The sequence below is a fragment of the Moschus berezovskii genome, chromosome X (assembly GCF_049115385.1).
Source record: "Moschus berezovskii isolate FMDL1 chromosome X, NW_MosBer_1.0, whole genome shotgun sequence".
Classification (NCBI taxonomy): domain Eukaryota; kingdom Metazoa; phylum Chordata; class Mammalia; order Artiodactyla; family Moschidae; genus Moschus; species Moschus berezovskii.
The window spans coordinates 3627379-3654952 of NC_142488.1; the positions used below are offsets into that span (position 1 = coordinate 3627379).

Below are 27574 nucleotides of genomic sequence, written 5' to 3' on the forward strand. Positions count from 1 at the left end.
TTTGGATCTCATGATAAACAAAAATAAATAATGGCTGTTTTGCAATATTGGATGTACTTCAATTTCTCACTTACTTTAAAGGCCAAATTCCCACATCCACATATGCTTCTCTTAGAAGAAATTTCATTATCAAAATGACAGAATGCCAGAAAAGTTTATCTCTGCCAACCAGGATACAGAAGACGCCTTCTGTTGCAACTGTGGTCATACGAGGAACAACCATTGGTTCATGATGTGTCACGCCAACAGATGCAGGCTATAAAAGTGGCAGTAATTTGGCATCCACTCCAACCACTGGGACACCCTCGGCTTCTAGAGCAGAAGGGCCACAAGGGTCAACAAGATGAAGGCTCTGCTGTTCAGTCTTGTCCTTGGTCTGCTTGTTGCCAGTCAAGGTGAAGCTCAGACAGACAACTCACAGGTACAAGGGCATTTGAACGGTGGTCCAAGCTTGGGAGGAAGTCTTAGCGTGTATCCATGTGAGTGTCCCTTTCGAGGTTTGGTCATGTGGACTGCTAAGTCTAGCCATGTCACTGCAACTGAAAATTGCTCCATTCACTGGCTCTATGCCTGCTGTTTTTGATGTCTGTATCATCTCTACCATCCATTCATCGTCTTTCATGTATGTTCACTACTCTTGCAAAACTGAAGGATTGTCTCACAGCTGTTGGATTGGGTTTCCTGCATTTGACAACATAGCTCAAGCTATCTCAGTAATACCTCAGTTATCTCCTTTATCTGACATGAGTTTTCACATGATTCTATACCTAGGGCTGTATTAATAAAAATAGGTAAATTCTGCTAAGTGAAATGGCAGGGAACCTCCTGAGAGATGGTGTCGGGCAGAATTTACAGAGATGGACTAAGATTTCTGAAGGGAATTTTATTTTTAGTTTACAGGAAGATGGATAACCCATTACAGCGCAGCCAGTAACATAGAGAAGATCACCGAGGGTGCGCCATTCCACATTTTCATGCGTTACATTGAGTTCGATGAAGAAAATGGCACAATTCACTTCCACTTTTATGTCAAGTAAGTAAAAATCACCCAAAAGGAAAACACCTATAAACCCCGACCTGAGGGATGGTGTGTCTTCCCCGTCTGCAGGGATCTCTCTGGGTGACGTTGTGAGCAAGATAGCCTGAGCTGTGAGGCTGAGCAGGGTCTCTGAACTGGGGGAGGAGGTCAGTTCCCCTTTGAACCTCCAGGGAATGTCCTGAAAATTCTGCTTAGAGAGGGAACCCAGAAGCTCCACTGGCATCAACTCATTAAAGGCAAAAAGTACAGAGCAGAGGGAAGAGGCTGGTGTCCTGGAACCCACAGTCCCCACGAGGGGCTTGATCTCTTCCTGCAGAATTTGAAAGAGACGGTTCCCTCTGCGCCCAGAAGTGAGAGCAGGGGGAGAGCACACAGTGAGCTCTACCCTTGGGGCTTCCTCACATGATGTTTCATCATCACTGAGTTTCCCAAAGTCATCACAGCCCCTAGTGACTTTCCCAAGTCCCTTCCCAGGCTCCTGCCATGCCAATGCACGTGACACGAGTTCAGTCACAGGGTCAGGAAGATACCCTGAAGGAGGAAATATCAACCCACTCCAGTATTCTTGCCTGGAGAATCCCATGGACGGAGGCGCCTGGTGGGCTACAGTCCAAGGGGTCGCAAAGACTCAGACACGACTGAGCAACCAAGCACACACGGACACAGATCCAAGTACCATTCATGAAATGTCCATTATAGCACAGACAGTTTCCTAGGAACATGCAAGTATGGCAGAAATCAACACATTTGTTCAGCAATTATCCCCCACCTCATCCCACTCCCAAAATAAACAAACCAGAACATGTAAACTCAGGTATGCATTGTGAGGAATAAAAATATTCAGAAAAGAAAAAACTAAAATGTGCTTGAAGATATTGCTTTATAAATATATATAAATGATTATATATAACCACATGTTTCATACCATCAGTTCAGTCACTCAGTCTTGTCTGACTCTTTGCGACCCATGGACTGCAGCATGCCAGCCTTCCCTGTTCTTCAACATCTTCTGGAGTTTGCTCAAACTCATGTCCATCGAGTCAGTGACGCCATCCAACCATCTCATCCTGTCATCGCCTTCTCCTCATGCCTTCAATCTTTCCCAGCATCAGGGTCTTTTCCAAGGAGTCAGTTCTTTGCATCAGGTGACCAAAGTATTGGAGTTTCAGCTTCATACTTTTATAGTATACTTACAATTAAGTTAAAACCACTCATACAGGAACAGGTAGAAGGCAATGGTGACCCACGCCAGTACTCTTGCCTGGAAAATCCCATGGATGGAGGAGCCTGGTAGACTGCAGTCCATAGGGTTGCAAAGAGTCAGACATGACTGAATGATTTCACTTTCAATTTTCACTTTCATGCATTGAAGAAGGAAATGGCAACCCACTCCAGTGTTCTTGCCAGGAGAATCCCAGGGACAGAGAAGCCTGGTAGCTACCGTCTATGGGGTCGCACGGTGTCAGACACAACTGAAGCGACTTAGCAGCAGCAACAGCATACAAGAACAGACTCACACACATATATATCCTATCTGAGGAGAAACATTTCTCTTTTTCCACTAATTTTTTAAGAATATCTGTCATCATTCTCTTTGCCGTATTTTACAATTTCTGTCTCGTAAAAGTTCATTCTTTTCCTTTTTTCCTAAAATTCTAGATTTCTCCATGTTTATTGGCTTAAAAACGACGTGTTTTGTATCTGCAGGTTATCTTTGGAACTACTAGTCAGATTTAGTGTGTAGGAAAACCATCCTTGTCACTTGATAGTTATTGGATCTGAGATAACATATTTTGTCCCTTTTGAAGGTCAAATTGTTCACAAGCACTGAGGTGATGTCTGACACATATTCTTGGGTGTCACAAAGAAAGAATCTTAATTGTATGTCAAAGTTTTATTGTCTTAATTAACCAACTTGAATATATTTTGTTTTTAAGGAAGAATGGAAAATGCATAGAAAAATATGTCTCAGGCATAAAGGAAGAAGACTTTTATTCTATTGACTGTAAGTACGAATGTTTCACCGGAAAGTGTACGTTCAGGTAGAAATCTTGGTCTCAACTTTCTTCAATAACACGGTACACATGAATTCTACTCCTACTAAAAAGCAGAGGTCAGGGACGGGAACGTCTCCCCTCAATGGATTGTTATTCAACGAGACCATATCCAGACATCCTAGACTGTGAAGTTAAGTGGGTCTTAGGAAGCATTACAAAACGCTAGTGGAGGTGAAAGAATTCAAGCTGTGCTCTTTAAAATCCTAAAAAATGATGCTGTTAAAGGGCTGCAAGCAATGTGTCACCAACTTTGGAAAACTGGGCAGTGGTCACAGAACTGGAAAAGGTCAGTTTCCGTCTCAATCCCCAAGAAGGGCAATGGCAAAGAATATTCAAACTACCGCACTGCTGTGTTCATTTCACATGCAAGCAAGGTAGTGCTCAAGATCCTTCAAGCTAGTGTTCAGTGGTACGTGATCAGAGAACTTCCAGAAGTATAGGTACGATTTATAAAAGGCAGATGAACCAGATCAAATCGTCATCATTCACTGGATCATGGAGAAAGTGAGGCAATTCCAGGAAAAAAAAAAAAAAACATTTTTTTTTTCTGTTTCATTGACTAAGGTAAATCCTTTGACTGTGTGGATCACAACAAACTGTGGAAAATTCTAAAAAATATGGGAATACTGGGTTGCCTTACCTGGCTCCAGAGGAACCTTCATGTGGATCAATCAGCAACAGTGAGAACTAGATGTGGAACAGACAGGTTCAAAATTGGGAAAGAAGTACAAGATAGTATATACAGTCATGCTGCTTCTATAACTTACATGCAGAGTACATCATGCTGAATGCCAGGCTGGATGAATGACAAGCTGGAATCAAGGTGGCTGGTGCACTGGGATGAACCAGAGGGATGGTATGGGGAGGGAGGTGGGAGGCGAGTTCAAGATGAGGAACACATATACACCCGGCAAAACCAATGTAATATTATATGGCAAAACCAATATAATATTATAAAGTAATTAGCCTCCAATTAAAATAAATAAAATTTTTAAAAAAGAAATAACAGCATCCGATAGGCAGATGACACAACTTTAATGGAAGAAAGTGAAGAGGAACTAAAGAGTCTCTTCATGACAGTGAAAGAGGAGACTGAAAATGCTGGTCTGAAACTCAACATTCAACAACGGTAAGATCATGGCATCTGGTCCCCTCACTTAATGGAAAATAGAAAGGAGAAAGAGTGGAAGCAGTGACAGGTTTTATCTTCTTGGGCTTGAAATTCTCTGTGGATTGAAACTGCAGCCACGTAATTAAAGATAACTGATATTAGGAAGGAAAGCTATGACAACCCAAGAGAGCTTATTAAAATGCAAAGACATCACTTTGCCAACAAAGGTCCGTTTAGTCAACACAATGGTTGTTTTTTCAGTAGTTATGTATGGATTTGAGACTTGGACCATAAAGAAGGCTGAGTGCCAAAGAACTGATGCTTTTGAATGGTGGTGCTGGAGAAGACTCCTGACAGTCTCTTGGACTGCAAGGGGATTAAACCAGTCAATTGTAAAGGAAATCAGTCCTGAATATTCATTGGAAGGACCGATGATGAAGCTAACGTCCCAGTATGTTGGCCACCTGATGCAAAGAACTGACTCATTGGGAAAGACTCTTATGCTGGTAAAGTTTGAAGGCAGGAGGAGAAGGGAATGGAAGAGGATTAGATGGTCAGATGGCATCATCGACTCAAAGGACATGAATTTGAGCAAACTCTGGAAGATCATGCAGGACAGGGGAACTTGGTGTGGTACAATTCATGGGGTCATGGAGAGTCAGACATGACATAGTGATTAAATATCAACAAGAACAATGTTACTAACCATGAGTGTATAATTTATATTTCGTAGGGTTCTCACCGGAGAAGGCAATGGCAAGCCACTCCAGTACTATTGCCTAGAAAATCCCATGGATGGAGGAGCCTGGTAGGCTGCAGTCCGTGGGGTCGCTAAGGGTCGGACACGACTGAGCGACTTCACTTTCACTTTTCACTTTCCACTTTCACACATTGGAGAAGGAAATGACAACCCACTCCAGTGTTCTTGCCTGGAGAATCCCAGGGACGGGGGAGCCTGGTGGGCTTCCGTCTATGGGGTCACACAGAGTCGGACATGACTGAAGTGACTTAGCAGCAGGGTTCTCACAGATAATTTACAATAGGCTTATGAACTGAGGTCTCAGGGTCTATCTTGAGGTGGCACATTAGTGCCATTCACTTTTTCAAAAAAAATCTTACAATATCTGGGTCCATTCAAGGTGAGATGGATGAACTTGAACTCAAGGAAATCATCGTGAGTTCAACCATAAAGGAAGCTTCTATACAAACCAGTGGGCATGCTAACTAAGCTTTGTATCTCTGAGCCCTTTATAATGGCCCTAAATAACATTATTATTTTCACATGGCCTAAAGGAAACATGTTTGATTAAAATTTAAACACATCAATATGTGATCACAACCCTTGCCTACACTAAGTAGTCGCACAGTACATATGCAATAGCCACAAATTAGTAAAATTCATTCCTGAAATATTTCCCCAAATTTTGATTGATAACTTCTTATATTTCAGGTTTTCTAAATTATGCCTTCATTTATTCTTATTCCCACTATATGGTTTCCTTTGGTTGAATCATGACTGCTTTCACTGTCTTTACTGTTCTCCATTTTTGCAAGCCTTTTAGCTTGATTTTTACACAGTGACTAAACAAGGGAGATAAACAGAAGTGCAAGACTTCTTGGAAGGTCTCTTGGGGACCAGCCATTGCAGACTTCAGGTTTTTTCTGGGGACTGTTACTGTCCCATCCATTCATGAACATCACAGTCAATTCAGTGATGCTGCTATGCCCACCTTGGTGAAGCCATGATGAACCACAGTTGGTCACTGATAATCTGAGGACATGCATAGTCTGACTTAAGCTGTCCCAACGCGAGCAAGGCTGGTGGACTCAGCATGGCCTTGGGAAAATTGCATATTCTTGTCAGGGCTCTGAGACTCTGGAGCTGCTTTGGCTGCTTTTTTTTTTTTTTTTAAGCACCCTGATAATTTTCAGTGGTTCAGACACTGAGCAGTGGTGTTTGCATGCTTTAGGAACTCAGATGGACAGTTTAACATTCCTTGTTACTGAGTGAATGCAGGAAGGTGAGATGGAGGCCAGGAGAGAGAGAATGGACGTGGAGGGTGTGCAGGTGACACACAGTAGGTCAGAGCTGCTTCTTGTCCAGACACGCAGGCAGGGCAGAGCGGAGGGGCAGCATTCCAGGTGGGGAAGGAGCTCACCACTAGGAGGTCACTTCCTACATGTCAGAGCAGGTAAGCTGTCTTCACACCAACAGACACGGCAGTGGGCTGTGTCATACCCCAGTGTGAGGGACTCAGGAAACACAATACTTAAAGTGCTCAAAAGATTGCCTGGCATGGAGGCAGTCAGGAACAGAACGTGATGAAAGGTAGGTTGATTTTGGCCAAGAGAAACCAATCCCATGGCTGGGGTAACAGAAATACCCCAACATTTTTGAACCTGGATTTGGTAACATGTTCATGATGTTTTAAAACACTCTCGGGGAATTCCCTGGTGGTCCAGGGGATAAGAATCTGCCAGCCAGGACAGGAGACATGGGTTCAATCCCAGGTCCAAGAAGATCCCACACTTCGTGGGGCAACTAAGCTCATGCACCACAACTACTAATCCTACATTCTAGAACCCCGAGCTGCAACTACTTAAGCCCATGCACCCCAGAGCCTGTGCTCAGCAACAAGAGAAGCCACTGCAATGAGAAGCCTGCACACCACAACGAGACTGTACTCCACCGTCCCCACAAGTGGAGAAAGCCCATGGGCAGCAGGAAAGACTCAGCAAATCAAAAATAAATAAATAAACAAAAAGCAGAAAAAGAATCTGTTAGGTTTATCAGCACACACGTTCTAGAAAGCATCTTAGCTTTCTCAGAACACACGTTCTAGAAAGCATCTTATTAAGACAGCAAGTAGTGACTGGTTCCTTTCCTTGCTGTGGTTAATGGTAGCACTCAGTGCAGGCATGGCGTGAGTGGGTCCATACACAATGGGCAGTTCTTTATTCACGCCATGTGTCACAGTAATCTGACAATATGCTAAGGTGGGGCTATTTGTATCTTTTCTCTCTCTCGTAGACGCGGGTATCAATGAATTTCGACTCGTTAGTGTGGACAACAATGCTCTTATAGCACATGTTATCAACGTGTATGGACATGGATGGAAGACAGAACTGGTGCAATTCTTTGGTAGGTATGACATCCTAACATTCCCGTAACCATTGTCATGTAACAGGTACACAGTCAGGACTTTCATTCAGAATATCAGGAGGTGCTGACAGTATTCCATATTCAGGATGCAAGGCCTGTGTTTTTATGCTCACCAAATTAAAGATCCTGGAAGGTAATTCACCAAGAAATAGGAGGCTGTAGGGTGCAGAATATCACATCATCAGGCATTTCGCAATGATTCCTATGTGTTGAAATTTTAAAAATGAAGTTTTACTAGAATATTTTATTTTACATATGTCAACAAATTTCAAGCCGTGTCTATGATGAGGCTGACTTTATTTCATGCTTAGAGTTTTATTGATTTTTAATTGAAGGATAACTGCTTTATCGATTGTGTTGTTTTCTGCCAAACATCAACATGAATCAGCCATAGGTATACATACACTTGTGTGAAAGTTGCTCAGTCGTGTCTGATTTTTTATGACCCCATGTATTATACAGTCCATGGAATTCTTCAGGCCAGAATACTGCAGTGAGTAGCCTTTCCCTTCTCCAGGGTAACTATCCAACCCACAGATCAAGCCCAGGGCTCCCACATTGCAGGAGGGATCTTTACTAGCAGAGCTGCAAGGGAAGCCCAGAGGTATACATACGTCCCCTCACTTTTGAAACTACCTCCCATCTCCCTCCCACCCCTCTAGGCTGATACAGAGCCCTTGTTGGAGTTCCCAGAGACATACAGCAAATTCCCATTGGCTACCTATTTTACATATGGTCATGTCAGTTTGCATGATACTCTCTCCATACATCTCACCGTCTCCTCCCCTCTCCCCATGCACATACGTCTCTTCTCTATGACTGATTCCCCACTGATGCCCTGCAAATAAGTTCATTATCAGTACCATCTTTCTAGAATCCATACATATGCAGATTCCATATGTATGTGTTAGTATACAATATCAGTTTTCTGATGCACTGTAAGCCTTGGAACAGACACTTATAAGATAAATCTTTGACCTGTTACATGTTTCAAATGCATTGTTTTCATGAACACTGATATCATCCCCTCAAGTAACTGCACAGGACCACTAAGAGGTGTGTGTGCCATGGGGACGACAGGTGTCTATTTCAGAAAAGGTTACTGGGTAGAATGGTAAGTTCATGAAAGAGTAAATCACGCCCTGCTATTATGTGTGATCAGGTCAATGTGTCCGTGGAAGGTGAGAAAGGTGGTTCCTACTAAGCTTGGTGTACAAACAGATATGAGTGGCAGGTACATATGCGAGGAAGGTGAGGGAAGCAAGTAGGTTCCATATTAGGATGGACTCAGCCCCAAATTCATGAAGATCCTGGCAAGTCTTTGTGGCCCAGCTCTTGACGCTGAGGAGTAGGGAGTCCTACTCACCAAGTTGGACTGGGGTCAATTCCTTTTTTTAATATTTTTTTCTTAATTTTAATGGAGGCTAACTACTTAACAATATTGTATTGGTTTTGCCATACATTGACATGAATCCTCCCCAGGTGTACATGTGTTCCCCATCCTGAATCCCCCTCCTGTATATTGAGCTCAGGGCTGTGTTCCTGTGTTACTGGACAATTTGCGTGGTATGTGTTGCTCTGGAACTTGTTGGCCCTTGGGTGGTGCTTGGTTTCAGTGTAGGTATGGAGGCGTTTGATGAGCTCCTATCAATTAATGTTCCCTGGAGTCAGGAGTTCTCTGGTGTTCTCAGGATTTGGGCTTAAGCCTCTTCCTCGGGTTTTCGTTCTTATTCTTGCAGTAGCCTCAAGACTTCTACATCTGTCATTTCCAAGGTGGTTCCCTCTGTTTCAGTTTCTGTTTGCTCGTCTCTTCAGTGTCTAATTTCCTCCCTGACACTAGGGGGCGGTGGTGGACACTTTTTCAGGCTCACTTGTTCAGTCCTGTTCTGGGAAGGGAGGAACACCGCAGACAAATATCTCTGGCATCTGTGGGGAGTGATAGAAATGTCTCAGCCACACTGGGTTTGCCCCCGCTCACGGAGCGTGTGCTCTCCCAGTCTGCACTGCACAGGCTCTAGGTTGCTCTGCTGGGAACTGTCTGATGCCGGCGCTGGGTTGCATGCACATCCAGGTCTGAGTCGCTCAGGTTCAGGTACTCGGGTACTCCACAAAGTCGCAGACTTGGTTGAGCCTAAGTTTTGTGCCCTTCGCCAGTCCGAGCAGCTCAGGTGACCAGGTGTTTGGCGAGTGAAGTCGCTGGTCCCTGCCACTAGGTTTTCTGGGTTTACAACTGGCGCACCTTCTCAGGCGGATGTTGACCAGCCAGAAACCCAAGAAGTCTTGGTTAGCAACGAATCCTGCTTGCAGTTTGGTATCGGATGTCTCTCTGGGGCCGCGACTGCCCGCTTCCGGCTCTGGCTGCCCTCCCCTGCCTGTCTCGGTGGGGGATGGGGGATGGGCATTCGCAGCCGGCTAGCTCTGCTCAGTCCTTTGTTCTGTGAGCAGGTCTGGTCGAGTCTTAGGTTAGGGCTTTTTGCCTTTTCACGGGGTAGCTATCCCACAGTCTGCTTTGCTATGTCCAGTTAGCTCTCTCAGATTGCCCTCGTGGCATTCAGGCCCTGTCCTTACTCTAAGCAATGCAGTCCGCACCTCCCTGCCTAGCCCCCGCTTGCTAGTGGCGGATGTGGGTGTCTGTGCTGCTTCTCAGCTGGGAGTTACTGTTGGGCACGTAATCTGTGGGTTTTAATTATTTATTTATTTTCCCTCCCAGTTATGTTGCCCTCTGAGGTTCTGAGTCTCACTAGAGACCCGCCAGTGAGAGTGTTTCCTGGTGTTTGGAAACTTATCTCTTTTTTAAGCCTCCCTTCCCGGGACGGATCTCTGTCTCTCCCTCCTTTGTCTCTCTTTTTATGTTTTATATTTTTTCCTACCCCCTTTCGAAGACAATGGGCTGCTTTTCTGAGTGCCTGATGTCCTCTTCTGGCATTCAGAAGTTGTTTTGTAGAATTTACTCAGAGTTCAGATGTTCTTTTGATGAATTTGTGGGGGAGAAAGTGGTCTCCCTGTCCTATTTCTCCGCCATCTTAGGACCACCCCTGGGGTCAATTCTTAAGACAGAAAGCACATGTCTGTGTTGTGGGAACCATTGAAAGCTGTTGGATTATACAAGTGAACATCTGATTGGCACGTTCCATTCCTTGTAATGTAGATTTAGGAATATCTGTCAGTTCCAGGGGTCAATAATTCTGCTTTTTGTATGATGATTTTATAGGCGCAGGAGATAACGTTGATTCGAAATACAAAGAGGAGTTCAAAAACGCGGTGAGAGAAAAAGGGATTCCAGAGGAAAATATCCGGAACTTCATCGATATTGGTAATGGGATTATACTTTTTCCCTGACCACACCATTCACCTGGTGTATCAGGAAACAAACCATCTTACTCAAAATTTCTTCTTCCACAAGTAATCTCTTTTAAGAACCGTTATTAAAAAAAGAAAGAAGGAACTAAACATTGGAAATGCTGGGGAATGTTAGTAATCTGTGGCTCTTTTATTTCTCCCATTTTGTTTTTCCCTAGATAACTGTCCAGAGGAGTGAAAAAAAAGTAACTGACACTTTTGTAAGTAAACACAATCCATTATTAATGCTGCCCCTTCCAGATGAAGCAATAAGGTCACACTGTTATTTCATATGTGTAAAATGTTTGTTCCAACAATTTAAATGTGTCACTAAAGAATTTTTTTGTTTCATAATTTCGCTGCTCTTGAGCCATATACAGTTGCAAACAGCTTGGTGGATTAACGCTGAGCAGCTGTGGTGAGAGAGTCTTATTCTGCAGGAATCTTGCACCAGACTCATCAGACAGAAACAGGAATCCCCACGAGTTGGTTGAAATGATCAGTCTTCCCGTCATTCCTGACCTCGTGGTTGTCCCCACACATTCTTCCTCCAGTAGAATTGGTGTTAAACAGACCTCTGCTTTCCTGAAACAGGGCTTCCCTGATAGCTCAGTTGGTAAAGAATCCGACTGCAATGGAGGAGACCCCGGTTCGATTCCTGGGTCAGGAAGATCTGCTGGAGAAAGGATAGGCTACCCACTCCAGTATTCTTGCCCTTGTGGCTCAGCTGGAGACACCTATGTTTGATCCCTGGGTTGGGAAGATTCCCTGGAGAAGCGAAAGGCTTCTCCAGTATTCTGGCCTGGGGAATTTCATGGACTGTCATGGTCCATGGGATTACGAGGAGTTGGACCCGACTGAGTGACTTCCACTTTCACACTTTCTGCAAGACTATTGTTTAATCTCATATGATTCTGAGAGAACCAGTAAAGGCCTTCCAACCACACTGTCTGAAACACGTATTTGCTTTATATTCCTACTCAGAAGATGTTCCAAAAAATGAGATGTTTAAACTTTCTAAACTAAGACAGCCTCAGGAAACAACACTGATATAGGCTAATGTATGACCTTTACATTTTTGTTGAGAAAAAAAAGTAATTAAAAAAAAAGCATCTAAAAGCACTAGCTTCCAGGTGAATATGATAACGGAGATGTGGTATGTATATTCAATGGAACATTGCTCAGCCATAAAAAGAAGCAAATAACTCCATTCACAGCAACATGGATGGACCTAAATATTTGTCACACTGAGCGAAATCAGCCACAAAGAGAAAGACAAATACCATAAATGTCATTTGTAGTTTTCAGTTCAGTTCGGTTGCTCAGTTGTGTGCAACTCTTTTTGACCCCAAAGACTGCAATAGACCAGGGTTTACTCAAACTCATGTCCATTGAGTTGGCCATGCCATCCAACCATCTGATACTCTGTCATCCCCTTCTCAAGTCTTCAACCTTTCCCAGCTTCAGTGTCTTTTCCATTGAGTCAGTTCTTCAAATCAGGTTGTCAAAGGATTGGAGTTTCAGCTTCAGAATCAATCCTTCCAATAAATATTCAGGATTTGTTTCCTTTAGGATGGACTGGTTGGATCTCCTTGCAGTCCAAGGGACTCTCAAGAATCTTCTCCAACACCACAGTTCAAATGGATCAATTTTTCAACACTCAGCTTTCTTTATAGTCCAACTCTCACTTTAGTGCAGGTAGTCATGGCTCAGACGGTAAAGAATCGGTCAACTATGCAGGAGACCCATATTCAATCCCTGTTTCAGGAAGATCCCCTGGAGAGGGAAATGGCAACACACTCCAGTATTCTTGCCTGGAGCATCTCCATGGACAGAGGAACCTGGTGGGCTACAGTCCAAGGGGTCACGGAGAGTTGGACACGACTGAGTGACTTTCACTTTCGCATAGATATCACTTCTGCTTGGAATCTAAACCGTGACACGGAGGAACTCATTTACAAAACAGAAACAGACTCAGACGTGGGGAACAGACTTGTGGTTGCCAAGTCAGAGGGGCTTGGGGAAGAGAAGAATTAGGAGGTTTGCTGTTGAAAAGTGAATGTGAAAGAAACGGTTATTTGCTCAGTCGTGTCCGACTCTCTGCGACCCCATGGACCATAGCCCTCTAGGCTCCACTGCCCAAGGGATTCTCCAGGCAAAAATACTGGCATGGATATCCATTCCCTTCTATAGAGGATCTCACCAACACAGGGATCAAACCTGGGTCTCCTGAATTGCAGGCAGATACCTTACGCTCAGAAGTTTGGGGTTAGTAGATGCAAACTGTTATGTACAAGATAGAGAACAAGGTCCAATTGCACAGCACAGGGGATTATATGCAATATTTTGTTAAAATCCACGTGGGAAAAGAATCTGAAAAGACTAGATACTAATTTTTGTATGCATAATCACTGGCTGTACACCTGAAATCAATGTAACATTGATAATCAACTATACTCTAATACTTAAAAAAGTAAAAAAGTTAATTCTTGAGAACCCAGAAGACAAAAATTGCAGGATTAGTGTTGTCTGCTCCCACTACAGAGCCTGAAAATCATCTTTAGATGAAGATGTACATGCATTGTGAAATCATTACTCATAGAACCAATCCCCAATGGGAAATCTCCAACCTTGTGTACATCCTGGGGACAGTTCCACAGGGAACCTGCTGTCACAGAGATGTGGTGTGCTGAGTTCCACCTGGAATTGGACACTGACTCAGCGACCAGCTCCCTGTACCCTGGACAGCTGACTGCCTGAGGCTCACCCCTGTCAGCCATCACATGGTCAACTCTACTAAACCTCTGGTTCTGTTTTATTCACCTCCAGAAAGAGTCACTGAGACCAGACATGTCTTTGTCTCCGTGGAATCAAGATCAACAACACTAAGACGACTTTCCTGGCTCCTGATTAACATGATCCTGCTCTCTTCACACTCACACTCCCTCTCCCATCATATCGCTCCCCGTCACTACATCATGTCTTGATTGGTGTTATTTGATTGCTGAGGGTTTAAATAAATTGATTGAATATCTGCCCTGCACACGCATGTCTGTGCAAAAGTCACCTCATTTAAAACACACAAATGTCCACATTAAGTATCCAGGACACATTAAGTATCCTTTCAAAGGACAGGTGTGCATCAGAGACACTCCTTATGTAGATTTGGTAGACATGCCCTCAGGTGTCTAGGGAAGAGGGAGATAATAGACTAAAACATCATGGGGGAGGGTTATGGATCCTCTGACAGTAGGGGCTTCCCTGGTGGTTCATATGGTAAAGAATCTGCCTGAAATACAGAAGACCCAGATTCTATCCTTGGGTCAGGAAGATCCTCTGGAAGAGGAAACGGTAACCCTCCAGTGAAGAATGCCATGGACAGAGGAGCCTGGTTGGCTACAGTCCATAGGATCGTTAAGAGCTGGACACGGCTGAGCAACTGACACTTTCACTTTTAGTCTCCTGTACAAAAGGGGGCATTCTGATCAAGGGAAATTCTCTAAAAAGCATCTTATTCATTTCAGAGAAAGGAACGTATGTTCCACTCACTAAGTTTATGCACAGAAAGCGCAGGATGACATTACCATAGCTGAGGGGAAATGTGAAGTCTGACATCATCAGCACTTCTGCAGTTGAGCTGAAGGACTCATATTCTGAACAAGTGAAACAGAAGGAATCAAAGATGGGGCGGCAGCTGACACTTGAGAGCCAAATGAGACAGCAGTAGCTGAACCACAATTCACTGGACCTAAAGATGGCCATCCAGCCTCTCATGCTTCAAACAGCAGCAGATACGAGCATTTCCAAGGACTGCACATTCCCTTGATAATGGGCAGAGCACGCTGATCAGCACCCCTACAGTACTCAGGGTGTTTATAATCCAAAACATCTAGCAAACACTCAAGATACAGAGATACTTATGGAGCATCCCTGGTGGCCCAGGGTTTAGAATCCACAAGCCAGGGCAGGGGATGGGGCTTTGATTCCTGGTGCAGGAAGATTCCGTGTGCCAGGATGCAGCTGAGCCCATGAGACGGAACTACTGAGCCTGTGCTCCAGAGCCTGTGCTCCATAACAAGAGAAGCCACTGCAATGAGCAGCCCATACACGGCAACTCGTGAGTAGCCACTGCTTGCCACAACTAGAGAAAGACTGCATGTAGCAGAGAAGACTCAACCCAGAGAAAAAAAAATCAATAGCTCTTAAAGAAAAAATGATGTAGAACTTATACCAAGGACTGGGCCAAAACTCAGAGATTTGTTACAAGTCCTAGGAAAACAATACTAGCCTCCAGCGATAAGTATCAGAATAAATGTTTTGAAGGAGCATGGGAAGATGGCGGAGGAATAGGACGGGGCGACCACTTTCTCCCCCACAAAATCAACAAAAGAACATTTGAACGCTGAGTAAATCCCACAAAAAAACTTCTGAATAACAGCAGAGGACATCAGGCACTCAGAAAAGCAGCCCATAGTCGTTGAAAGGAGGTAGGAAATAGATAAAAAGATTAAAAAAGAGACAAAAGAGGGAGGGATGGAGCTCCGTCCTGGAAAGGGAGGCTTAAAAAAAAAAGAGAAGTTTGCAAACACCTGGAAATACTGGTGAGTGGAATCTCAGAGGGCCGCATAACTGGGAGACAAAAGACACAAATAATTAAAACTCACAGACTAAGTGCCCAGAGGAAATTCTCAGCGGAGAAGTGGCGCAGACGCCTGGGCCCCTCACTAGCAGGCGAGGGCTCAGCTGGGAGGCACTGGCAGCGGCGCTTGGAGGGAGAACCGGGCTTGAACGCCCCAGGGCAAACTGAGGGCTCAAACTTAAGATACCAAAAGGCGAAAAGACTAGGAAAAGCCTACGAAAAGCCCCAAACCAGGACTCTGCCAGCCCCGCCCACAGAACCGGGCCCTGAGAGGAGCAAGCCGGCAGTGGGCGGCCCAGCCCCCAGCCCCCAGCCCCCACCGACTCAGGCGGGGAGGGCAGCCAACGCCGGGCGGAGGCAGCCGCGGCCCCAGAGAGGCTTCCCGTGCCAAGCTGCAGGCAGGCTTCCTTGCTGGCCAGGACTTCTTGGGTTCGGGCCGGTCAATATCAGCCTGAGAAAGTGTGCCGGTTGTACTCCCAGAAAACCGAGCAGCAGGGACCGGGAAGGCGATAAGTCGCAGCCACCATGCTCGCCAAACGCCTGGTCACCTGAGCTGCTAGGACCAGGGAAGGCACAAAACGCAGGCCCAGCCAAGTCGGCGCCTTTGTCGAGTACCCAAGGACCTGAACCTGAGCCGCTCAGACCTGGGAAGTGCATGCAACCCAGAGCCAGCCACGGACAGCTCGCAGCAGAGCAAACTAAAGCCTAAGCAGCATAAACAGGGAAAGCACACACGCCTCGAGCAGGAACATTCCCAGTGTAGCCGAGACACCGCGAGCACTCCCCACAGACGCCAGGGATATTTGTTAGCTGTTCCTCCCTCCCCATAGCAGCACTGAATAGGAGAGCCGGGGGGGAAAAAAATGTCCACCACTGCATCCTGGTGTCAGGACGGGAATTAGACACTGAGGAGACCAGAAAACAGAAGAACTTTTTCAACAGAAGGAACTGCCTTGGAAGTAACAAAGGGAGAAGGCTTGGGCCTCCTGCAAGAATAAGACAGAAAACCAGAGGCAGAGGCTTAAGGCCAAATCCTGAGAACACCAGAGATCTCCTGTTCCAGAGAACATTAATTGATAGGTTCCCATCAAATGCCTCCATACATACACTGAAACCAGGCACCACCCAAGGGTCAACAAGTTTCAGTGAAAGACATACTATGCAAACTATCCAGCAACACAGGAGAATAGCACTGAGCTTCAATACACAGGCTGCCCAAAGCCACTCCAAACCCACTGACATCTCAAACTCATTACTGGACACTTTATTGCACTCCAGAGAGAAGAAATCCAGCTCCACCCACCAGAACATCGACACAAGCTTCCCTAACCAGGGAACCTTGACAAGTCACCCATCCAACCCCACACACAACGAGGTAACTACATAATAAAGAGAACTCCACAAACTTCCAGAAGACGGAAAGGCCAACCTGAAAACAACAATATAAGCAAGATGAAGAGGCACAGAAATACCCAACAAGTAAAGGAACAGGATAAATGCCCACCAACACAAACAAAAGAGGAAGATATAGGGAACCTAACCGATAAAGAATTTCGAATTTTAATTGTGAACATGATGTAAATTCTGGAAAGCAAAATGGAGTTACAGATAAATAAACTGGAGAAAAGGATTGAGAAGATGGAAGAAATGTTCAATAAGGAATTAGAGGAAATAAAAAAGAGTCAACATACAACGAATAATACAATAGATGAGATCAGAAACACTCTCGAGGGCACAAACAGCAGAATAACGGAGGCAGAAGACAGGATAAGCGAGCTAGAAGAAAGAATTGTAGAAATAAATGAAACAGAGACGGAAAAAGAAAAAAGAATTAAAAGAAAGGAGGACAATATTAGAGACATATGGGACAATATTAAACTCCCCAACATTCGAATCATAGGAGTCCCAGAAGAAGAAGACAAAAAGAAAGACCATGAGAGAATACTTGAGGAGATAATAGTTGAAAATTTCCCTAAAATGGGGAAGGAAATAATCACCCAAGTCCAAGAAACACAGAGAGTCCCTAACAGGATAAACCCAAGGAGAAATACCCCAAGGCACATATTAATCAAATTAACAAAGATAAAACACAAAGAACAATAATTAAAAGCAGCAAGGGAAAAACAACAAATAACACACAAGGGGATCCCCACAAGGATAACAGCTGATCTTTCAGCAGAAACTCGTCAGGCCAGGAGGGAATGGCAAGACATACTTAAAGTGATGAAAGAAAATAACCTACAGCCCAGACTACTGTACCCAGCAAGGATCTCATTCAAATATGAAGGAGAAATCAAAAGCTTTACAGACAAACAAAAGCTGAGAGAATTCAGCATCACCAAACCAGCTCTCCAACAAATACTAAAGGATCTTCTCTAGACTGGAAACACAGAAAGGGTATATAAACTCGAACCCAAAACAATAAAAAAAATGGCAAAGGGATCATACTTATCAATAATCACCTTAAACGTAAATGGGTTGAATGCCCCAACCAAAAGACAAAGGCTGGCTGAATGGATACAAAAACAAGACCCCCATATATGTTGTCTACAAGAGACCCACCTCAAATCGAGGGACACATACAGACTGAAAGTGAAGGGCTGGAAAAAGATAATCCACGCAAATAGAGACCAAAAGACAGCAGGAGTAGCAATACTCATATCAGACAAAATAGATTTTAAAACAAAGGATGTGAAAAGAGACAAAGAAGGAAACTACATAATGATCAAAGGATCAATCCAAGATGAAGATATAACAATTATAAATATTTATGAACCGAACATAGGAGCACTGCAATATGTAAGACAATTACTAACAAGTATGAAAGGGGAAATTAACAATAACACAATAATAGTGGGAGACTTTAATACCCCACTTACATCTATGGATAGATCAACTAAACAGAAAATTAACAAGGAAACACAAACTTTAAATGATACAATGTATCAGTTAGACCTAATAGATATCTATAGGATATTTCACCCCAAAACAATGAATTTCACCTTTTTCTCAAGCGCACATGGAACCTTTTCCAGGATAGATCACATCCTGGGCCATAAATCTAGCCTTGGTAAATTCAAAAACATTGAAATCATTACAAGCATCATTTCTGACCACAATGCAGTAAGATTAGATCTCAATTACGGGAGAAAAACTATTAAAAATGCCAACATATGGAGGCTGAACAACAAGCTGCTGAATAATGAACAAATCATAGAAGAAATCAAAAGAGAAATTAAAATATGCATAGAAATGAATGAAAATGAAAACACAACAACCCAAAACCTCTGGGACACTGTAAAAGCAGTGCTGAGGGGGAAGTTCATAGCAATACAGGCACACCTCAAGAAACAAGAAAAAAGTCAACTAAATAACATAACTCTACATCTAAAGAAACTAGAAAAGGAAGAAATGAAGAACCCCAGGGTTAGTATAAGGAAAGAAATCGTAAAAATTAGCGCAGAGATAAATGCAAAAGAAACAAAAGAGACCATAGCAAAAATCAACAAAGCCAAAAGCTGGTTCTTTGAGAAGGTAAATAAAATTGACAAAACAAGCCAGACTAATCAAGAAACAAAGGGAGAAGAACCAAATCAATAAAATTAGAAATGAAAATGGAGAGATCACAACTGACAACACAGAAATACAAAGGATTATTAGAGAATACTATCAGCAACTATATGGCAATAAAATGAATAATTGGAAGAAATGGACAAATTCCTAGAAAAGTACACCTTGCCAAAACTGAAGCAGGAAGAAATAGAAAATCTGAACAGGCCCATCACAAGCACGGAAATAGAGGAAGTAATCGGAAATCTTCCAGCAAAAAGAACCCCAGGTCAAGACGGCTTCACAGCCGAATTCTACCAAAAATTTAGTAAGAGCTAACACCTATTCTACTCAAACTCTTCCAGAAAATTGCTGAGGAAGGGAAACTTCCAAACTCATTCTATGAGGCCACCATCACCCTAATCCCAAAACCTGGTCAAGATCCCACAAAAAAAGAAAACTACAGGTCAATATCACTGATGAATATAGATGCAAAAATCCTTCACAAAATTCTAGCAATCAGAATCCAACAACACATTGAGAAAATCATACATCATGACCAAGTGGGCTTTATCTCAGGTATGCAAGGATTCTTCAATATCCACAAATCAATCAACGTAATACACCACATTAACAAACTGAAAAATAAAAATCATATGATTATCTCAATAGATGCAGAGAAAGCCTTTGACAAAATACAACATCCACTTATGATAAAAACCCTCCAGAAAGTGGGAATAGAAGGGACATATCTCAACATAATAAAAGCTATATATGACAAACCCACAGCAAACATTATCCTCAATGGTGAAAAACTGAAAGCATTTCCCCTAAAGTCAGGAACAAGACAAGGGTGCCCACTCTCACCACTACTATTCAACATAGTTCTGGAAGTTTTGGCCTCAGCAATCAGAGCAGAAAAAGACATAAAAGGAATCCAAATTGGAAAAGAAGAAGTAAAGCTTTCACTGTTCGCTGATGACATGATCCTCTACACAGAAAACCTTAAAGACTCTACCAGAAATCTACCAGAGCTAATCAATGATTGCAGTAACGTTGCAGGATATAAAATCAACACACAGAAATCCCTTGCATTCCTATACACTAATAATGAGAAAATAGAAAGAGAAATTAAGGAAACTATTCCATTCACTGTTGCAACGAAAAGAATTAAATACTTAGGAATATATCTACCTAAGGAAACAAAAGACTGAACCCAACATAGACAACTATAAAACACTAGTGAAAGTAACCAAAGAGGACACTAATAGATGGAGAAATATACCGTGTTTGTGGATTGGAAGAATAAATATTGTGAAAATGAGTATACTACCCAATGTAAATTATACATTCACTGCAATCCCTATCAAGCTACCAACGATATTTTTCACAGAACTAGAACAAATAATCTCACAGTTTGTATGGAAATACAAAAAAACCTCGAATAGCCAAAGCAATCTTGAAGAAGAAAAATGGAACTGGAGGAATTAACCTGCCAGACTTCAGGCTTTACTACAAAGCCATAGTCATCAAGACAGTATGGTACTGGCATAAAGACAGAAATACAGATCAATGGAACAAAATAGAAAGCCCAGAGACAATTTCATCCACCTATGGACACCTTATCTTTGACAAAGGAAGCAAGAATATAAAATGAACAAAAGACAGTCTCTTTAACAAGTGGTGCTGGGAAAACTGGTCAGCCACTTGTAAAAGAATGAAACTAGAACACTTCCTAACACCATACACAAAAATAAACTCAAAATGGATTAGAGAGCTAAACGTAAGACCAGATACTACAAAACTCCTAGAGGAGAACGTAGGCAAAACACTCTCCGACATAAATCACAGCAGGATCCTCAATGACCCACTTCCCAGAATATTGGAAATAAAAGCAAAAATAAACAAATGGGACCTAATTAAAATCAAAAGCTTCTGCACAGCAAAGGAAACTCTAAGCAAGGTGAAAAGACAGCCTTCAGAATGGGAGAAAATAATAATCAAAAAATGGGCCAAAGAACTAAACAGACATTTCTCCAAAGAAGACATAAAGATGGCTAACAAACACATGAATAAATGCTCAACATCCCTCATAATCAGAGAAATGTAAATCAAAACCACAATGAGATACCATTTCACGCCAGTCAGAACGGCTGCTATCCAAAAGTCTACATGCAATAAATGCTGGAGAGGGTGTGGAGAAAAGGGAACCCTCTTACACTGTTGGTGGGAATGCAAACTAGTACAGCCACTATGGAGAACAGTGTGGAGATTCCTCAAAAAACTGGAAATAGCACTGCCATATAATCCAGCAATCGCACTCCTGGGTATACACACCGAGGAAACCAGAATTGAAAGAGACACATGTACTCCAATGTTCATTGCAGCACTGTTTTTAATAGCCAGGACATGGAAGCAACCTAGATGTCCATCTGCAGATGAATGGATAAGAAAGCTTTGGTACATATACACAATGGAGGATTTTTCAGCCATCAAAAAGAATGCATTTGAATCAGTTTTAATGAGGTGGATGAAACTGGAGCCGATTATACAGAGTGAAGTAAGCCAGAAAGGAAAACATCAATACAGTATACTAATGCATATATATGGAATTTAGAAAGATGGTAACCTGAACCCTGTATACAAGACTGCAAAAGAGACATAGGCATATAGAACAGTCTTTGGGACTCTGTGGGAGAGGGTGAAGGTGGGATGATTGGGGAGAACGGCATTGTAGCATGAATATTATCATAAGTGACCAGTCCAGGTTTGACGCATGATACAGGATGCTTGGGGCTAGTGCACGGGGATGACCTGGAGGGAGGATATTTGGAAGAGGGAGGTGGGAGGGGGGTTCAAGAAAGGGAACACATGTACACCCAGGGCGGATTCATGTCAATGTATGGCAAAACCAACCAATATATTAATGTAATTTAATTTGCCTCCAATAAAATAAATTTAAAAAAATAAATAAAAGAAATAAAGCCAAAAAAAAAAAAAAAGACATGAGGAATGCCAACAGCTGATGTCTTAAAAAAAAAAAAGAATAAATGTTTCAGTTCCTACATAGACAAGACCTCCAAATGGGCTACAGGTGGCCAGTGACAAGGGCAACAGCAATGAATGTTTCCATGGCTTTTTTTCTGGAGTCATGGAGATCAAGGACAGTGTCTTAGTTCTTCCCTTGTATAGCAGAGTGTATGCAGTTGGAGTTCTGACTGTGGTCCTCACAGAATGTCTGGAAATGCTGGATTGGATGGGTGGATACAAACAGAAGCAACTGCATATATAATAAGAGGGTGAACACTTGAAAGCACTTAAAGCTAGCATAACTAAGTTAAAACTGTGAAATATCATATACACATATATATGTATATATACCTATGTACACAAGCACATACATATATAATTCATACAAACATATATGCTCCTGAGTATGTCTGTAGTATCAATATTAATATGGAAATTTTTGTTTCTTCTTTCCTCTTCTTGTTATTTTTTTTTAATTAATTTATTTTTTGTAACTGGAGGCTAATTACTTTACAGTATCGCAGTGCTTTTTCTCCTATATTGACATGACTCAGCTACAGGTATACACATGTCCCGCTGGCCCAAGCCCCCCTCCAATCTTCCTCCACATTTGATTCCTCTGGGTTGTCCCAGTGCACTGGCTTTGAGTGCTCTGTCTCAGGCACTGAACTTGGACTGGTCATCTACTTCACATATGGTAATAAACATGTTTCAATGCTACTCTGTTAAATCATCCCACCCTTGCCTTCTCCCACAGAGTCCAAAAGTCTGTTCTTTACATCTGTGTCTCTTTTGCTGTCTCTCATATAGGGTCATCGTTACCATCTTTGTAAATTCCATATATATGCATTAATAGACTGTATTGGTGTTTTTCTTTTTGACTTACTTCAGTCTGTATAATAGGCTCCAGCTTCATCTACCTCATTAGAACTGATTCAAATTTTAATAGCTGAGAAATATCCCATTGTGCATATGTACCATAACGTGCCTGTCCATTCGTCTGCTGATGGACGTCTAGGTTGCTTCCATGTCCTAGCTATTGTAAACAGTGCTGCGATGAACATTGGATTACACGTGTCTCTTTCAATTCTGGTTTCCTCGGTGTGTATGCCCAGCAGTGGGATTGCTGGTCCCATTTATTTTTGCTTTTATTTCCAATACTCTGGGAGGTGGGTCGTGGAGGATCCTGCTGTGATTTATGTCATAGAGTGTTTTGCCTATGTTCTCCTCTAGGAGTTTTATGGTTTCTGGTCTTACATTTAGATCTTTAATCCATTTTGAGTTTACTTTTGTGTATGATGTTGTTAAGTGTTCCAGTTTTCCCAGCACCACTGTTAAAGTGGTTGTTTTTTCTCTATTGTATATTTTTGACTCCTTTCTCAAAGATAAGGTGTCCATAGGTGCATGGATTTATCTCTGAACTTTCTATTTAGTGCCATTGATCTATATTTCTGTCTTTGTGCCAGTACCATACTGTCTTGATGACTGTAGCTTTGTAGTATAGCCTGATGTCAGACAGGTTGATTCTTCCACTTCCATTCTTCTTTCTCAAGATCGCTTTGGCTATTCAAAATTTTTTGTGTTTCCATACAAATTGTGAAATTATTTGTTCTAGTTCTCTGAAAAATACCATTGGTAGCTTGATAGGGATTGCATTGACTCTACAGATTGCTTTGGATAGTATATTCCATCTTCACTATATTGATTCTTCGATCCAAGAGCATGGTACATTTCTCCATGTATTGTATCATCTGTGATTTCTTTCATCAGTGTTTTATACTTTTCTATATACATGTCTTTTGTTTCTTTAGGTAGATTTATTCCTAAGTATTTTATACTTTCGTTGCAGTGGTGAATGGGGTTGTTTCCTTAATTTCTGTTTTCTAATTTTTAACTGTATAGGAATGCAAGGGATGGGATTTCTGTGTATTAATTTTATATCCTGAAAATTTACTATATTTATTGATTAGTTCTAGTAATTTTCTGGTGGTGTCTTTAGGGTTTTCAATGTAGAGGATCATGTCATCTGCAAATGGTGAGTGTTTTATTTCTTCTTTTCCTATTTGGATTTCTTTTATTTCTTTTTCTTCTCGGATTTCTGTGGTTAAAACTTCCAAAACTATGTTAAATAGTAGTGGTGAGAGGGGGCACCCTTGTCTTGTTCCTGACTTTATGGGAAATGCTTTCATTTTTTCAGCATTGAGGAAAATGTTTGCTGTGGGTTTGTCATATATAGCATTTATTATGTTGAGGTATGTTCCTTTGATGCCTGCTTACTGCAGAGTTGTCTTTTTTTTTTTTATCATAAATGGATGTTGAGTTTTTTCAAAGGCTTTCTCCACCTCTATTGAGATATTCATGTTTTCTAACTTTCAGTTTGTTAATGTGGTTTATCACATTGATTGATTTACAAATATTGAAGAATCCTTGCATCCGTGGAGTAAAGCCCACTTGGTCATGATGTATGATCTTTGTAATTTGTTGTTGGGTTCTGTTTGCTAGAATATCTTTGAAGATTTTGGCATGTACGTTCATCAGTGATATTGGCCTGTAATTTTCTTTTTTGTGGCATCTTTTTCTCATATTAGGGTAATGGTGGCCTCATAGAATGAGTTTGGGAGTTTACCTTCCTCTGCAATTTTCTGGAAGAGTTTGAGTAGGATAGGTGTTAGCTCTTCTCTAAATTTTTGTTAGAATTTCACCTGTGAAGCCATCTGGTCCTGGGATTTTGATCGCTGGAAGATTTTTTTTTTAATACAGTTTCTATTTCTGTGCTTCTGATGTGTCTAAGATTTTCTATTTCTTCCTGGTTCAGTTTTGTAAGGTTATACTTTTCTAAGAATTTATGCATTTCTTCCAAGTTGCCCATTTTACTGGCATATAGTTGCTGACACTAGCCTCTTATGATCCTTAGTATTTCTGTGCTGTCTGTTGTGATTTCTCCACTGTCATTTCTAATTTTGTTGATTTGAATCTGCTCCCTCTTTTTCTTGATGAGTCTGGCTAATGGTTTGTCTATTTTATTTTTCTCCTCAAAGAACCAGCTTTTCATTTTGCTGATTTTTGCTACAGTCTCCTTTGTTTCTTTTTCATTTATTTCTGCTCTGATTTTTATGATTTCTTTCCTTCTATTAACTTTGGGTTTTCATTTTCTTTTTCTAGTTGCTTTACGTGTAAAGTTAGTTTATATATTTGAGTTTTCTCTTGTTTCTTGAGGTAAGCTTGTATTGCTATAAATCTTCCTCTTAGTACTATTTTTACTGTGTCACATGGGTTTTGGGTTGTTGTGTTTTCATTTTCATTCGTTTCTATACATATTTTGATTTCTTTTTTGATTTATTCTGTGATTTGTTGGTTATTCAGCAGGGTGTTTTTCAGCCTCCATATGTTGGAAATTTTAATAGTTTTTCTCCCATAATTGAGATCTAGTCTTACTGCATTGTGGTCAGAAAAGATGCTTGGAATTATTTCTTTTTTTTTTTCTTTTTTTGAAATTACCAAGGCTAGATTTATGGCCCAAGATGTGATCTATTCTGGAGAATGTGCCATGTGCACTTAAGAAAAAGGTGAAATTCATTATTTCACGGTGAAGTGTCCTATAGATATAAATTAGGACTAACTGGTCCTTTATATCATTTAAAGTTTGTGTTTCCTTGCTAATTTTCTGTTTAGTTGATCTATCCACAGGTGTGAGTGGGTTATTAAAGTCTCCCACTATTATTGCATTACTGTTAATTTCCCCTTTCATACTTGTTAGCATTTGCCTTATATATTGTGATATTCCTATGTTAGGTGCATATATATTTATAATTCTTATATCTCCTTCTTGGATTGATCTTTGATCATTATGTTGTGTCCTTCTTTGTCTCTTTTCATGGTCTTTATTTCAAAGTTTATTTATCTGATAAGAGTATTGCTACCACTGCTTTCTTTTGGTCTCTGTTTGTGTGGAATATCTTTTTCCAGCCCTTCACTTTCAGTCTGTATGTGTCCCTTGTTTTGAGGTGTGTCTTGACAGTATATTTAGGGATCTTGTTTGTGTATCCATTCACCCAGCCTTTGTCTTTTGGTTGGGGCATTCAACTCTTTACATTTAAGGCAATTATTGATAAGTATGACCCTACTGCCATTTACTTTATTGTTTTGGGCTCAGTTTTACCAAGCTTTTCTGTGTTTCCTTTCTAAAGAAGATCCATTAGCATTTGTTGAAGAGCTGGTTTGGTGGTGCTGAATTCTCTCAGCTTTTGCTTGTCTGTAAAGCTTTTGATTTCTCCTTCATATCAGAATGAGATCCTTGCTGTGTATAGTATTCTGGATTATAGGGTTTTCGCTTTCATTGCTTTAAGAATGTCCTGCCATTTCCTTCTGCCCTGAGTTTCTCTTGAAAGATCATCTGTTATCCTTATGGGAATCCCCTTGCGTGTTATTTGTTGCTTTTCCATTGCTGCTTTCAATATTCGCTCTTTGTGTTTGATCTTTGGTAGTTTGATTAATATGTGTCTGGGGATGTTTTGCCTTAGGTTTATCCTGTTTGGGACTCTCTGGGTTTCTTGGACTTGGGTGGCTATTTCCTTCCCCATTTTAGGGAAGTTTTAAACTATTATCTTCTCAAGTATTTTCTCATGGCCTTTCTTTTTGTCTTCTCCTTCTGGGACTCCTATGATTGGAATGTTGTGACATTTAACATTGTCCCAGATGTCTCTGAGATTGTCCTCATTTATTTTAATCCTTTTTTCTTTGGAAAAACAAATTTTCACCATAAACCCAACAATTACAGATCATGGGTAAAGTATAAGCAGATTTATGCTACTGGATCAGTACTCTTGATGAAATGTACACATTACTTGAAAGATGTGTTACTACAATTGACACATAATGAAAGAGAAAATTTCTCTTTTCCTTTATCTATTAAAGGAATTGATAACAATATTCCATAAAGATGCAGGTCAAGAAGATTTCATTGAAACTGGAACCTATTATACCGAGTGAAGTAAGTCAGAAAGAGAAACACCAAAACAGTATATTAACACATATATATGGAATTTAGAAAGATGGTAATGACGACTCTTAGCAGCATCAGCTAAGCTAATCAGCATCAGCTAATGATGATGACTTAGCAGCAGCAGCAGCAATGATGACCCTATATGCAAGACAGCAAAAGAGACACAGATGCAAAGAACTGACTTTTGGCTATGTTGGAGAAGGTGAGTGTGGGACGATATGAGAGAAAAGCATTGAAACATGTATATTACCATATGTAAAATAGATGACCAGCACAAGTTTGATGCATGAAGCAGGGCACTTAAAGCCGGTGCTCTAGGACAACCCAGCGGGATCCAATGGGGCGGGAGGTGGGAGGGGCATTCCGGATGGGGGGGGGGCATGTACACCTGTGTCTGATTCATGTTAAAGTATGGCAAAAACCACCACAATATTGTAATTGCTGCTGCTGCTGCTGCTGCTAAGTCGCTTCAGTCGTGTCCGACTCTGTGCAACCCCACAGATGGCAGCCCACCAGGCTCTGCCGTCCCTAGGATTCTCCAGGCAAGAACACTGGAGTGGGTTGCCATTTCCTTCTCCAATGCATGAAAATGAAAAGTGAAAGTGAAGTCGCTCAGTCGTGTCCGACTCTTCACGACCCCATAGA

The 27574-nt window shown here is 41.7% G+C and overlaps 1 protein-coding gene across 1 annotated transcript; it reads left to right on the forward strand.

Annotated features, from left to right (window-relative positions):
* The first annotated feature begins 343 nt into the window (after nt 1-343).
* Nucleotides 344-13708, forward strand: LOC129564192 (odorant-binding protein-like). Its single transcript, XM_088834227.1, has 7 exons — nt 344-421; nt 894-1033; nt 2977-3044; nt 7239-7349; nt 10582-10683; nt 10889-10930; nt 13539-13708. The coding sequence occupies exons 1-6, from the start codon at nt 344-346 to the stop codon at nt 10906-10908; spliced, it is 519 nt and encodes a 172-aa protein (XP_088690353.1). The 3' UTR covers nt 10909-10930; nt 13539-13708.
* The last annotated feature ends 13866 nt before the right edge of the window (nt 13709-27574 follow it).